We start from the raw sequence: 12,691 nt of genomic DNA on the forward strand, positions 1-12,691 counted from the left end.
CTGGTTCTTAATTTGGTTGTAATGCAGCGTGACACGTTCAATGACGCTTTGGTGGGTTCTTAATATTAAATTCAGAAAGATGTTCAGCTCATTCTAAGTTTTACCCCAAGCTGGGCAGGGTAAAGCCAAAGGGGCAAGACTCGTTATGAGAGCCAAGGAGACTTGCATCATCAAGGTTATTAAGTCATCAAAGAGGAGATGGTAGGGAGTGTGTGTGCACGTGTGCAAGCTAGGAGCAGTGGGAGGGACAAAAGTCCTCACTGCATCTTGCAAATGACACCTTGTTTACTGAGCAATTACTATACGTCAAGTTCTGGGCTGGGTGTGCAGACCTGGGTTTGAATCCCAGTTCCCATTATGGGTCGGGCTTCCCTGGTAGATTCTATCTGAAAAAGCTCAGTGAAGTCACATCTGAAAGGCATGCGTCTGGCTGAGCGATGAGGTCCTCCCCAGCCCTAACCAACTGCAAGTGTCCAATTTTAGCCCTCAATCTAGAATCTATATCCTCAGTGCTTCCTGCACCCCAGGCCTCTCTTCAGCCCTTCAAACTGAGGTTTGCATCTTCCACCCTCTGCCCTGTTGGTAAAGAGCTGTGTGAGCTTAGGCAAGCAGTCAATCTCTCTGAGTCCCAATTTCTCACCTGTAAGAGGGGACGATACCAGAAGCACCTCTCTCACCATGTTGCTAAGAGGTAGTGATGTGGGAGAGGCTTTGCTAAAGGCTCAATAAACTTTGCTGGCTGCTGAGCCTCAGTGACCTCACCTGAGAAATGGGAGAGACCAGAAGCCTACTCATGTTCAAGGAGTGCATATGCTATGTGCTGGGCTTTGTTCCTGGAGCTTTTCAAGTATCAACTCAACCCTCACATCAATCCTGTGAGGTGGGTACTATTATTATCTCCATTTAAAAACAAGAAAACTGAGGCCCAGAGAGGTTAAGTGACTTGCCCAGGGTCACACAGCCAGGAAGTAGAGAGCCAAGATGCAAGTCAGTGCCAACCTGTCTCCAGAGCCCTTGCTTGCCCCCAGTGCTTGTCTTTCCCAGTGGGTTCTGCTGGTCAGTGAGGCCATTTCCTCCTGTCTTGCTGGCTGGTCAGGACTACATGCATCTAATGTCAGTTGTGGCCCTAACAAGCCTCACTTACAAAGGATGGTCATGCCAGTGCTAGGAGCCTCTAAAAAAGGGTAGTTTGGGGAGCAAGGGAATTATGACATCAAAGATAGCTGGAAGAGCAAATAATGTAAAAAGGCAGAAAAAGCGGGGGGGGGGGCTGTAATTAAATTTCAGCTCAAAGGGAAGGGCAGGAATCTTGCAGGTACATGCAGAACAAGAGGGGAGCACAGGGACCAAATTACAACATGGCATGCAGGGCTGGCTGGGGGACTGTGGCCCGGGCAGGCAGAGACATGTCTGCCTCAGGTGATCTGAGCCGTGAGAAACCCCTCCATGCCCTTCTCAGGCAGCTCGGCGGCAGGAACACGGATTGACCTCAGAATCCTGTACTGGGTTAGGACCTCCTTCCCTGCCCATGACTGCCTGGGAGGGAAAAAGGGATACTCAGCGTTTGGGGCTGGAACAGATGGCATAGAAGCCACTGATGACTTCAGGCTTTGGGCATTGGATGGAGGTGGTGGGCAGGGGCTCAGGTAGAGGGTACAAGGGGTACAGTCTCCTCCTCTCAGTCATCTCTGAAAGGCCAGGCACACCCTCCCCCATGTCATCTGGTAAGCAGTTGGAGGGATCCTATTGAAACCTGAGTCTGGTCAGCTCTAAAGTCTCCTATGGCTCCCACCTAATTCTGAGTCACAACCAAAGCCCTGGAAGTAGCCCCAAGGCCTGAATGATCTGGCGCCTGTAAAGATGACTTATGCTAAGTGTCACTCTGGGTAAGTGTAATGGCTGTGCTGTGAAAGGTGGAGGGGGTGGGGAAGTTGGTTAGGGAGGGTTTCCTTATTCCCTGAGGATCTGACACTTGAAAGGAGTGAATCAGGCAAAGAGAACAGCAAATACAAACACTCTGAGGCAGGAACAAGTTAGGCTGTCTGCTGGCTGAGGGGAGAGGCAGGCAGGGGCCAGATAGTAGTAGGGCCCGCTGGCCTTGGATTTCTGCCCTAAGGACTTTCATCATCCACACCACCCTCCTGGGCCTGAATCCATGCCCCCTCACTTCCTTTCCGCCGCAGGTACAGACCTGGGCACTGGATGGGTGCTGGCCACTTCCTCTGTGAACCCTGGTTTCCTCACATGTAAAAGGGGGTACTCACAGAACCTCTCCCTGATAGATATTATGGAAAACACATGACATAACCATTAGAAAGTATGCAACATATAGTAGATGTGCAAGAAAAGTCACTTGGGGAGACTTCTCTAACAAAGGCAAGGCCCGCCTTTAGTGCCAAGGCTGGCTGCTTACTGACTGAGAACGGTGGGCAATGAGGCTTTAGTGTCACCCAGATCAGGAGGCAGCGCTGTGGGCAAAAGAAGGATGTTCCAGCTGTTTGCCCATCTGAAAGTGAGAGGGACTCAGGGTAGGCAGTGTTGGGTACCTTTGGCTGGGTGAGGCCTGCAGGGAAGGCTCTGGAAGGCTTTGAACTATAGCAGATCATAATACCTTACATCTCTGACCACCGTGGCATCCCTAAACCCATGTGAATCAGGGGGGACAAGTGTCCCCATCCCACTTTACAGATGGCACAGTAGAGGATATCTGACTGGATATCTGATTGGCTGAATCATCAACTCACCCAACATTCACGGCAGAGCTGTCAAGTTGGAGGGCACAGTGCTCTGCTTTGCCACCTAGATGACCTGCAGGGGTAGCAGGGAGACTCCCATCTCTTGCTTTCTTGCAAATCTCTATTTCAGCGCTACCTCTCTGCTCCTCCATAAACAGACCTTCCACGGGGTCTGCTCTAGACAACCTTGAGCCATTGGGGTTTTTCTCAGAGTTGTGCCTCAATCCCATCAGAAAAAACACAAAGGAGAAGAGACAAAATCTTCTGAACTGTTGACACTCCCCACCTGGGCATCTGCAGGGCAACACCAGGCACTTTGCTCCAGAGCACCCGGCACTCTCCCTCTGGAACTGGGGGCGGCTGGCGGGGGGGGGGGGGGGGGAGGGCTGCACTCTCCAGAGATGGATGCCTAAGAACTTGGTGCTGGGGGGAAATGTTTTGGGAAGGCTGAAATCTGCTAAAAGGCTGACGGATGGGAGAAGAAAAGGGAGGAGAAGGTGGAAGAGAGGAGGGGAGAGGAGAGAGGCAGAAGAGAGCTGAGAATCAGGGGAAAGAGGGGAAAGAATTGGCACTCTGCAAATCTTGGCTATTCTGGTGATCTGCTGCTGTGTAACCAGCAGCCCCAAAATGGAGTGGCCCAAAACAATTACTTCTTATTATCTCTCATGCTTTTGTGGGTTGATGGGGCTCAGCTGGGCAGTTCTCTTGTCATTTCTCAGGCGGCCACAGCCAGGTGGCAGCTACAGCAGCAGTTGCCTGATGGCTCGACTGGGCTGGATGGCCAACATGGCTCCTTGACTTGTGCCTGGGGCCTTGGTGCTCCCAGCCCCTCTCCTCCAAATGAAGTCTCATCCCACAGGGCCTGTCCATACAGGTTGGGCTGGAAGAGGCAGGAGGCAGAACTGCCAATCCACTGAAGGCCTCCACCTGGTACTGGCAGAGGGTCACTTCCATTACATTCTATTGGTTGAAGTGGACACAGGCCCAGATTCAAAGAATGGAGACACAAGCTCCATTTCTTATGGGGGAATGCCAGACACAATGGAGTTATGCAGGGGATGGGAGGTATTGTGTGAAGCTCGACAAAGAAGCAGAAGCTCTGGGAGGAAATCAAGAGGCCTCCCATGAGCTCTTGACATGACTGGCCTTTTTTTGATCACAGGGACTGAACCCCTAGTGACATTCCTTAAGGGCAGCGATAGTATCACACCATCTTTGGACCGTCCGCAGCTTTCACCTGGAGCCTGGCACATAGTAGGTGCTCCATGAGTATTTGCTAAGTGGACCTGTGAGGCACCCAGTAGAAAGGAGGTCCTTCTGGGGCTGACACAAATACTTGCCCTCCCCCACATCAAGAGGCATCTAGTTGACTGGCAGGTCATGACCTTCACTATGTCCAGCATTTAGAACAACACTTGATATGCAGTAGGGCTTCCGTAAAGGTTTGTTGAGTGAATAAATGATTGCAGGGATTCAATAGATGATGCATATGTCTCTTAGAAGTGGCACCTCAGTCTCATCTCTAAGCTCCTAGAGGGTGGTCATGCTGCACAAACTCCCTTGGACCCTGAGAGGACAGAGAGAGAATATCTTGGCCCCATGCCACCAAACACACCCACCATGATGAGAACAAATGACTTGCCAGCCACTTGACAGAGGATCTCACTGAACCTCACGCAATCCTACGAACCGTCATGAGGAAACAGTGGCTCAGAGACATGAAGTCACCTGCCAAAGTCACATAAGTTTGTCAGTATTCGGGTGGGACTCAGACTCTGGGTGTCAGACCCTGGGTGGTTAGAGGAGGCATCAGCCCCCTTGGTTCCCAGACTGCAGTGTTTCCATCAGGCCCAGGTTAATGTGTCTGTGGGGGTTTTCAGCCAAAGGGTTTTCTATCATGCAGGCCACATGCCCTTCCTGGTGGAAGAAGAAGGAAGCAGAGAGAAAAAAATCTTGCAGTGGCCCTGCCGTCTTCCTGGCTGGGCCAGTACACACCCTCCTTAGAAAAGTTTCACCTCTGGTTTAGCATAACAAAACTTTTAATTTAGATGTTTTCATCTCTCTCTCCAAGTAAAAATAAGTTTAAAATAATGACTGTAATAAATGAAGGTAATTAATTGTAGTTTGTTCCTTTACTGTCTAGTCAGCTTAATTTTACCTTTTCAACTAATAATGAGAAAATAATTTTTGTGCTCGGAGGGTTAATGATATGTAACTGCGAGAGCTGCTAATTGCATGTTGCAATCCATCCATCAACAACCCCATCTGTGCGACTTGATTATGTTTGCTAAATTATTGCTTTGAATTATCTTTCATAAAGCAACTTTTGTAATTAGCGGGGCTTTCGTCTTGCTCTTTTCTCTGTGCGCAAGGATATTCAAACTTTGGCCATTTCAAGCTGTCTCCATTAAGCCACCTTCTCTGGCTGTCTTTGTTTGCCTGAGCAGGGGGAATCAAGACTGTCCTTTAAGCAATCAAGGCGGAGAGAAAAACCTTCCTTGATTCACAGCAGGGCAAATTCACTTCCTCTCCCTACCCCTCCCACCAGCGCGCGCGCGCGCGCGCACACACACACACACACACACACACACACGAAAGAAAAAGAAAAAAAAGGCCCACACCTATATGGAATGAAAAGATAAAAAGGATGCCCAGATTCTTTATATACCAGGGCTGGTGGAGCGAAATTAAGGAATGAACTTGAACACGTTATATTTCAACAAGAGGCCCACACTGGGGAAGAAGGAATGACGGGTACGATATTCAGCCCTGGCGTTTTATGGGCTACTTTATGTGACTCGAGACGGTGTTTGCCTCAGGGAATATTCCTGGGAGGTGATTAATGCCCACTTGGGAATCCTCAGCTCTGAGCCCGGAGCCTGGTGGATCGCGAGAGGGAAGCGGCATAAAGGATGAACCCTCATTAAAAAAATTAAAATGAAAATCAAATTTGGATTATAAACGGCTTGTGCGTGAGCAGTTTGTTCTGGACGAAGAAGATGCTTTTTATTAACACCTTTCTTTGGCGGCGTTTCTCCCCGGAGGCGCGGGGAGGGACATGGCGGCAGCGATGGATTAGTCAATAGATCATGAGGAAAGCAGGGGTTTCAGGAATAAAACTCCAGACAAATGTAGTCTTTTTGGTACATTAAAGGGACGATGGAAAGCCCTCTTCAGAAAATTAACGAAGTTCTTTGGAGATCCTCAACTATTAAAACAGTGTGAATTCAACATGCCACATAGATTTGGAAATGAGAATTCAGCTTCGTCTTCCCTTCTAGACCCACTAAAACTTTCTGTCCCTCAGTGAGTTACTGAATACCAACTGTGTGCCAGATACTGTGTCAACTGCCTCCAGCCTTAGTTCTTTGAATCCCTACTATTTACTGCATTTGCCAGAGGAGGAAAGCTGCAGCTCAGAGAGGTTAAGGAACCTCTTCCCAGCCACACAGCTGGGTAAGCAGCACGGCTGAGATTCAGGCCAGGCCTGTCTCAGTCTGATTTGCACGTGCTTTCTGCCACGCTGCACCGGCGTTTTCTCTGGATCATCACCTAAACATAACATTGAACTCTTTCTTCTACTGAAAAGATGACGTAAGTCACACCTGTTTCCTTCAGGGATAGAAAGCCCCCTTCTTTTGGAGAAAAGCCTTGAACAGAAGCGGTGGATTCCCGCCCAAGCAGAGCAGAGGCACTGGAGGTGACTGATCACTGGAATAATAAAATAACCAGGACTACTAATATAAAGCAGTGTTCTAAGCAGTCCACGGTTATAAACTTTGTTCTTCCCCAGTCATGACCCTATGAAGGAGGTATAATTATTACCCAGTTTTACAGATAAGGAGACAAAGGCACAGAGAGGCTAAGGCACAGACTTGCCTAAGTCAAACAGTGAGGACCTGGCAGAGGCAGGGTTCAAACCCAGGCTGGCTCCGGAGTCTGCTCTTTATTGCCCGGCAGCTCTCTATGTGCCGGGCATTACATTACACCCTTTCCCTGCATAATTTCTCAGTCCTTAAAACAACACAAAAAGATTGGGAATGTCTTTATTACCATGAACAGATAGGGAAACTGAGGCTCTAAGTGGCTTAGAGAAGCTCCGTCCGTACCAGCCCAAGCAAGGGAACAGCTGAGAAAGGGACGCTCAGTGCCTGTCTCTAGGCTGGGCAGAGAGATCAGCTGCCTGAGAGGGCTTGTGTACTGAGAAGCCCTCATGGGACCAGGGCCTGGCAGATGGGAACCTCTTTTTTAAAAACACAAAGCCATGACAACAAATTCCCAACATTATCGGTCTTTCTGGTTTGTTCCCCCCACCACCCACCCTGCCCTGCTGCCGGCCCCTTTCAGCTCAGGCACCTCACAACCAAATGAATCAATACCGGATGGCCCTATAAATAAATAAGCACATCAGTCAACTCAGTAATAAAATGAAGGGATGAAAAATATGGAAATCAGCGACATTTGTGTAAACCCAGTTATTGTTTACTTTAATATTGCCTTATGTGCTTACGCGGTTCCAAAGAGACAGATTTAAAGTAATGTGGTGCTTGGCGGACAACAGACTTAAAATGCATCTCCACTGGAGAGCTCGGAGAAGGGCCTATCCTTCCAAGGTCCTGCCTGAATCCAGGGGAGACTGAGAAGAGCCCCCCCCGAAGATGGAACATTTGACAAACGGTTTCCCCTTCCACTACCCTGCTTCAGTACAACTCCATTCTCTTCCTAGCCTGTCTCCCTTGCCAGCTGGACAAGTGGACAGTCTCAGAATCCTGGTCACAAAGTCAAGCCAAGAGGAGAAATGGGGGAGGTTCAGCCCCATGACAGGGCTCCAGGAAGGCAAGAGAAACAACTAGCTGAAGACAGCTCAGCTGCCGCCAAAGGAAATAGGGCCCAGTGGGTTGTCAGGAGAGAAGGTCAACAGTATTGTTTCTATACTCAGATAGTGGGTCAGTAGAGGGGATTTCAGGGTGGAATGGTAACTATTTGGACTTATTTGCAAGACTGCCTTAGAGAATCAAAGCTGAGCAGAATGCCAGGGGACAGCAAGTCACTGAGTTCAAACCTCTTGATTTTAAAAATGGGAAACCAAGCCTGGAAGGTGAGGCGGTTTGTTCAAGGTCACAGATACTGTATATAGCAGAGCTGGTGTAAGGCTGGACAAAGTCTAGGGAGAGGGAGATTTCTTGGGATCAGACACTGAAATCCCATCAAACAGAACAGAGAACCCATTCTCATCATGTCACCACTGGCTGATCTGGAAAGAATGGGGTGGAGTTTGCGATGGGGATGGGCAGGTTTCTCCCAAGCTTCCAGAGGCAGCTGGCCTCCTTTGGCAACTCCAGGTGGGATAGGAGAGGGAAGCAGGGAATGTTTTTGTGACATGCCATGGGCCTTGGGTCTTACCTCAGCTTGGAAGCTTTTTAATACAGGAGCCACCATCTCTCTGATTTCCTGAAAAAGAGATCAGCGAAGAGTTCACCACAGTGCCAGGTGGGACACCCCCATGTCCCTTGCTTGCAGTGCACTGCTGTCCCCCAGGCCAGCATTTCCCAAATGTGTCCCGTGGAATGTGCACTCCATGGGATTTCATCAGGGTTTCTCATATATACACCTACACACAGACACACACACATGTATACACACATAGGGTGCCAAGCCAAATCAGCCTAGGAAATAAAGTCCAACATCAAGTTTCTTCCCTGCAGGACTTTTTGGAGACTTTAGTGTAATGCACATTGGGAATTTCTGGAAGAGGGAGGGAGGAAGGAAGGAATGTTTCCCAAATAGATCTGATTATGGAATTTTTTAAATATGAAGTGCTCATGGGACTTGTGGTGTATCATGCAACTGACTCTTGCTGAACGGGTGGCCTCGAGTCTCCACACCCAGCACCATGTCACCAAAGTCCCTTCATAAAAACCTTCTGTCCTTCAAGCATTTGCTTAGGGCTGTCTCCTTCAGGTGGCCATCTCTCTCTGCTTCCCCACCCAACTGCCCTTCTCTGGCAAACACTCCATTTTGCATTTTAGCAACATTACTTCTATACTTGTCTCTCTGTCCTCTCCAGAATGTACAGTTTCTGGCACCCCCATGGTGCCCAGCTCAGAGGAGAGGCTCTGTAAATGTCTGATAAACTCTATGGTAGTGGGGTGTCTTCAGAAGGGGGCCTCCTATTTCTGGACTCTGATTTTCTGCCTTTCACAAGTGATCTTGAGGTTCTCAGCTCCAAGGGCTCCCCTGGTTGGCTCCTGTGAGTTCTTCCCTGTGTGCAAGAGGGAGGCCTTTTAGAACCTAGTGTTCTAACCCTAAATGCTTCAGTTTCCTCTGAGACCCACTGGTGACTCCATGACTGCTGTCAGTCAGGTCCCACAAGAAAGCCCTGTGAAAGGAGGAGTTGAGGGGGGCTCGAGACTAGGGGGAGAGAGGGGACAGTAGAGAGAAGCAGGAAAGGAAGATGTGCACACAAGAATACATACATTCAGGTAAAGAATAAATCCCTTAATTAAGAAATAAGGTTGTGCTTCTGTCTCTGAAAATGATCCCTCTTCTGGGTCCTGGGTACCCCTCCTCACTGCCTCACTGATTGGTGTCCTCCAGGTCTCCTTGGAGCTGGTGACATACTGATGGTATGTTTGGCATCTTCAGGAGGGACATAGGGAGTGCATGCGAATCTAGTGGATTTGATCGTAAGGAACTCAGGTGCATGGGCTGAGCCATGGAAAAGGAAATGCATAAAAACCCAGGTCCCAGGTTGTGAACTCAAATGCCCACAGAGGCCAGGGCAGAGGGAGTGGACATGAGGGAGGCAGGCTGGGAGGCAAATATCGGGAGAACCCAAGCACCATGTAATGGAGGTAGCAGCTGCTCAGCTCTAGCTGGTGACTGCCACGTGGGCATGGAGCCTCCATGTGACCAGATCCACCAAAGAGTCTCAAAAGATACTGGAAATCTGGGGTTTTGGGTGAAATCTTCTGTGATGGCAAATGTTGGTAACTTAGTGTAAAACTTGAATGACTTTACAGACCAAATACAACATATCAGCAGGTTAAACCTCTGGTCCATGTTCAGGAAATGTTAGTGATGGAAGGGGCCTCAGAAATCATCTCTCCAGTCCCCTGATTTTTCAGAAGGGGAGACCAAGGTCCTGAGAGAGGCTGGCTTGCTCAAGTCCGGCAATGAGTGAGTGGCTCAGCTGGAATTTGAATACAGGTCAACAGACAACCCAAATAAGCTGTCTGCACAATGCCACACTCAAGGGGATTCAAATCTGAGGGCCAAGGTGGGGGTTGGTGGGCTTTGGGCTAATTCCTACCATTTCTAGAAGCCCCCTGTCCTGTACGCTTCACCCCTGGGGGAGAGGCTGAGCATAGGAACCAGCGGGAGGTGAGTTGGGCACCAGCCAGATGATGTTCTTAAATAAAGCCTTGGCATGACTCTCCCAATCAGGAGAGACTAGTTCCAAAAATGAGAATTTTCAGAGGCGCGACTATAATAGGAATGGAAACTTATTCCTCCTAATTACATAATTGCATAATTATGCAGTATTAAAATTATGTAAGCCGAACTCAGAGGCTTAAAACCTGGCCTGGATTTCCCTCATCACCTGAGGGCTCCCATGAGGCCTGGGGGAGGAGGACGAGATGGAGGGTCTGTGCTGACCAGGGAGAGGGCACGTAGGGCTGGGAAGATCTAGGGCCACTTCATTTCTGCTTCCCACAGAATGGAGAGTCAGAGGCAAAGCTTCTGGTACCCTCTTCCTGGGCAGAAAATCAGTTTAAATACCAAGCTGTTCTCTGTTCTAAGAAGGAAGCAAAGAATGCTCAGCATCACCCATGCCTTCTTAGCTCCGGGAGTCAAGTCCAGGACTTGACTTGGCCTTTTTGAAGCCGCAACACGGGAGACACTTGATTCTGAGATTCTCACTCCTTCTCCAGGCACACCCTCCCTCAGCTCTCAAACCTGAGATTCCTTCCAAACTTGCTCCATGGGCAAGTTCTAGCTATAGTCCACTTCCCCCTCTTGCCTGGAAGAACTGAAGATACTTATGACTTGTGATGAGGATTTCACAGCTCGAAGACTTGACCCCTCTGTGCTCATGTAGCCCAATTCCTGGGTAGGTCTACCTCTTCTCCATCTTTCCATGGCCTCCTCCTCCATCAGCAAGATGGCAATAGGACCCCTGGGTGATTCTAACAGGCACAGTGGAATTAACATCTCCAGAGTAGAATCAACATCTGATACTTCCAGAATGCCAGATCCTGCCTCACCCTCCTCCAAGATCCAAGCCACCTGAGCAGGTTAGGACAGAGAGGTCAACTATTAACCTCTGCTGACCACAGAGAAGCACAGTTGGCTTTGGGGGCAGTCAGGGTCTCTGTTTCCCAGTGGCTCTGATGTGTCACATCCTTGATAACATTATGTGGAATCAGAAGGCTTTATTTTTCCTATTTATATTTATTCCATCTTTTTTTTTTTTTTAATCTGAGCAGCAACAGGGGGCCTAATAGAGAAAGTAAAGGAATTAACACATTCGACCCTGTAAAGAACAAAAACATGTCCATTCTAGTCTTTTCCCCTGGTGGGCCCTTCTGTTGTGGGGGTGGGGGGACAGGACTGGTCATTATCTGGACCAGGCTCATGGCATCTGGGAAAGACAGAGCTGGTGTCTGGAGCTGCGAGGCAAAAGGTAAAGGGGAAGAATGGGGCCTGTTTATGGCAGGGGGAGGCAGTTTCAGAGGAGACTGAGGGAAATCCCAGGGAGGGTGGGGGAGCCTATAGCTGCCCTCTCCCAGATACCAATGGAAAAGCAAAATAAAATCAAGAACCCTAGACAAACTGTCTTTGCTGTCAAGGCCAAGTGTTTGACTAGAGATGAATATGGGGGGAAATGGATGTTTTAGGGAGCCCCTCAGAAACAATGATTTCAATGGAGAAGCATCCTGCCCTCACTTTAGATAGCACCGCTGAGCACCACTATACCAAGAAACACCCAAAGGTTGGGGGCTGTAATTTCGCTTTGTGGCTAATTAGCTTCTTTTCTTGTTAGTCACTTATGTCTACAGTTTCCAAAATATAGTTTGAACAGAGAAAAATCTGCATTCCTACTGAGTTAATTCTATAACAGCAAATATACTGTACCTCAGGTACATTTTTCTTAAATTCCCGGCGGAGTTCAATTAAATGTTTATGAGAATGTTCACTCTCCTCCTGCCGTGCAGACAGCTCGGAAGCGACGGAATTAAGCTCCTTCTGAAACAATAATAAAAAAAAAAAAAAAAGAGAGAGAGAGAGAGAGAGAAAAGAAAAAGATTTTTTTCCCCTCCTTTTCCTTTTTAATCATTGTACAAAACAGCATTCTGAACAAGTTTTCTTAACTTACAAAGCTGAGAAAAGACAGGATATTGACTCCTGGCACAAATGAATAATTTACAAAACGGGATGCAACCGAAAAAAAATCCAGGACAGCTTTTTTTGCTCATCGGAAGATCAATAATCTCCCATAAAGTTGGGTGGAGTTTTTTTTTTTTTAATCTCTCCCCCACCCCCCTGCCCCACCTCTTAAATTTCCAAAGGAGTGATGGCATAAGCTTGTCAGTAACTGTAGAAAACATCTCCAAACCGTGTCAAAATAGTAAAGTGCGGCATATTGTATGGGCATATTATAGTGTAAGAAAGTGCTGTCGACAGCTTTCATATATCAGAGGTGGGAACTGTTCCAACTATGACTTACTTACACTTAAGGGTTCATAAATACGCCTTTTAAGATATAGATGGCTTTTTAATTTCAGTAGATTTTGGAAAAATGAAGGTGCCAATAAGAAGCAAGCTGACCTTTTGTGTATCCTGCAGTAAATCATTTAAGGTTCACTTCAAGTATAAGAAATATTTCACTGAAGACTCCTGGATTCAGAAGAAATGGATTGGAAGGCGCCTTGCCTGCTTATGTGCAATGACGG

General features: G+C 48.1%; 1 protein-coding gene across 2 annotated transcripts in view; it reads right to left on the reverse strand.

Moving 5' to 3' along the window:
* The window catches only part of CUX2 (cut like homeobox 2), a 257,661-nt gene that overhangs the window by 87,527 nt on the left and 157,443 nt on the right, over positions 1–12,691 (reverse strand). For both annotated transcript variants that reach the window (XM_057305974.1, XM_048221286.2), the window contains exons 2-3: positions 11,874–11,984; positions 8,139–8,186 (exon numbers count right to left, since the gene is read on the reverse strand). In XM_057305974.1, the coding sequence (XP_057161957.1) occupies positions 8,139–8,186; positions 11,874–11,984 (159 nt within the window). The remainder of the gene's footprint in view (positions 1–8,138; positions 8,187–11,873; positions 11,985–12,691) is intronic.

Source organism: Ursus arctos, unplaced genomic scaffold, assembly GCF_023065955.2.
Source record: "Ursus arctos isolate Adak ecotype North America unplaced genomic scaffold, UrsArc2.0 scaffold_34, whole genome shotgun sequence".
NCBI lineage: Eukaryota > Metazoa > Chordata > Mammalia > Carnivora > Ursidae > Ursus > Ursus arctos.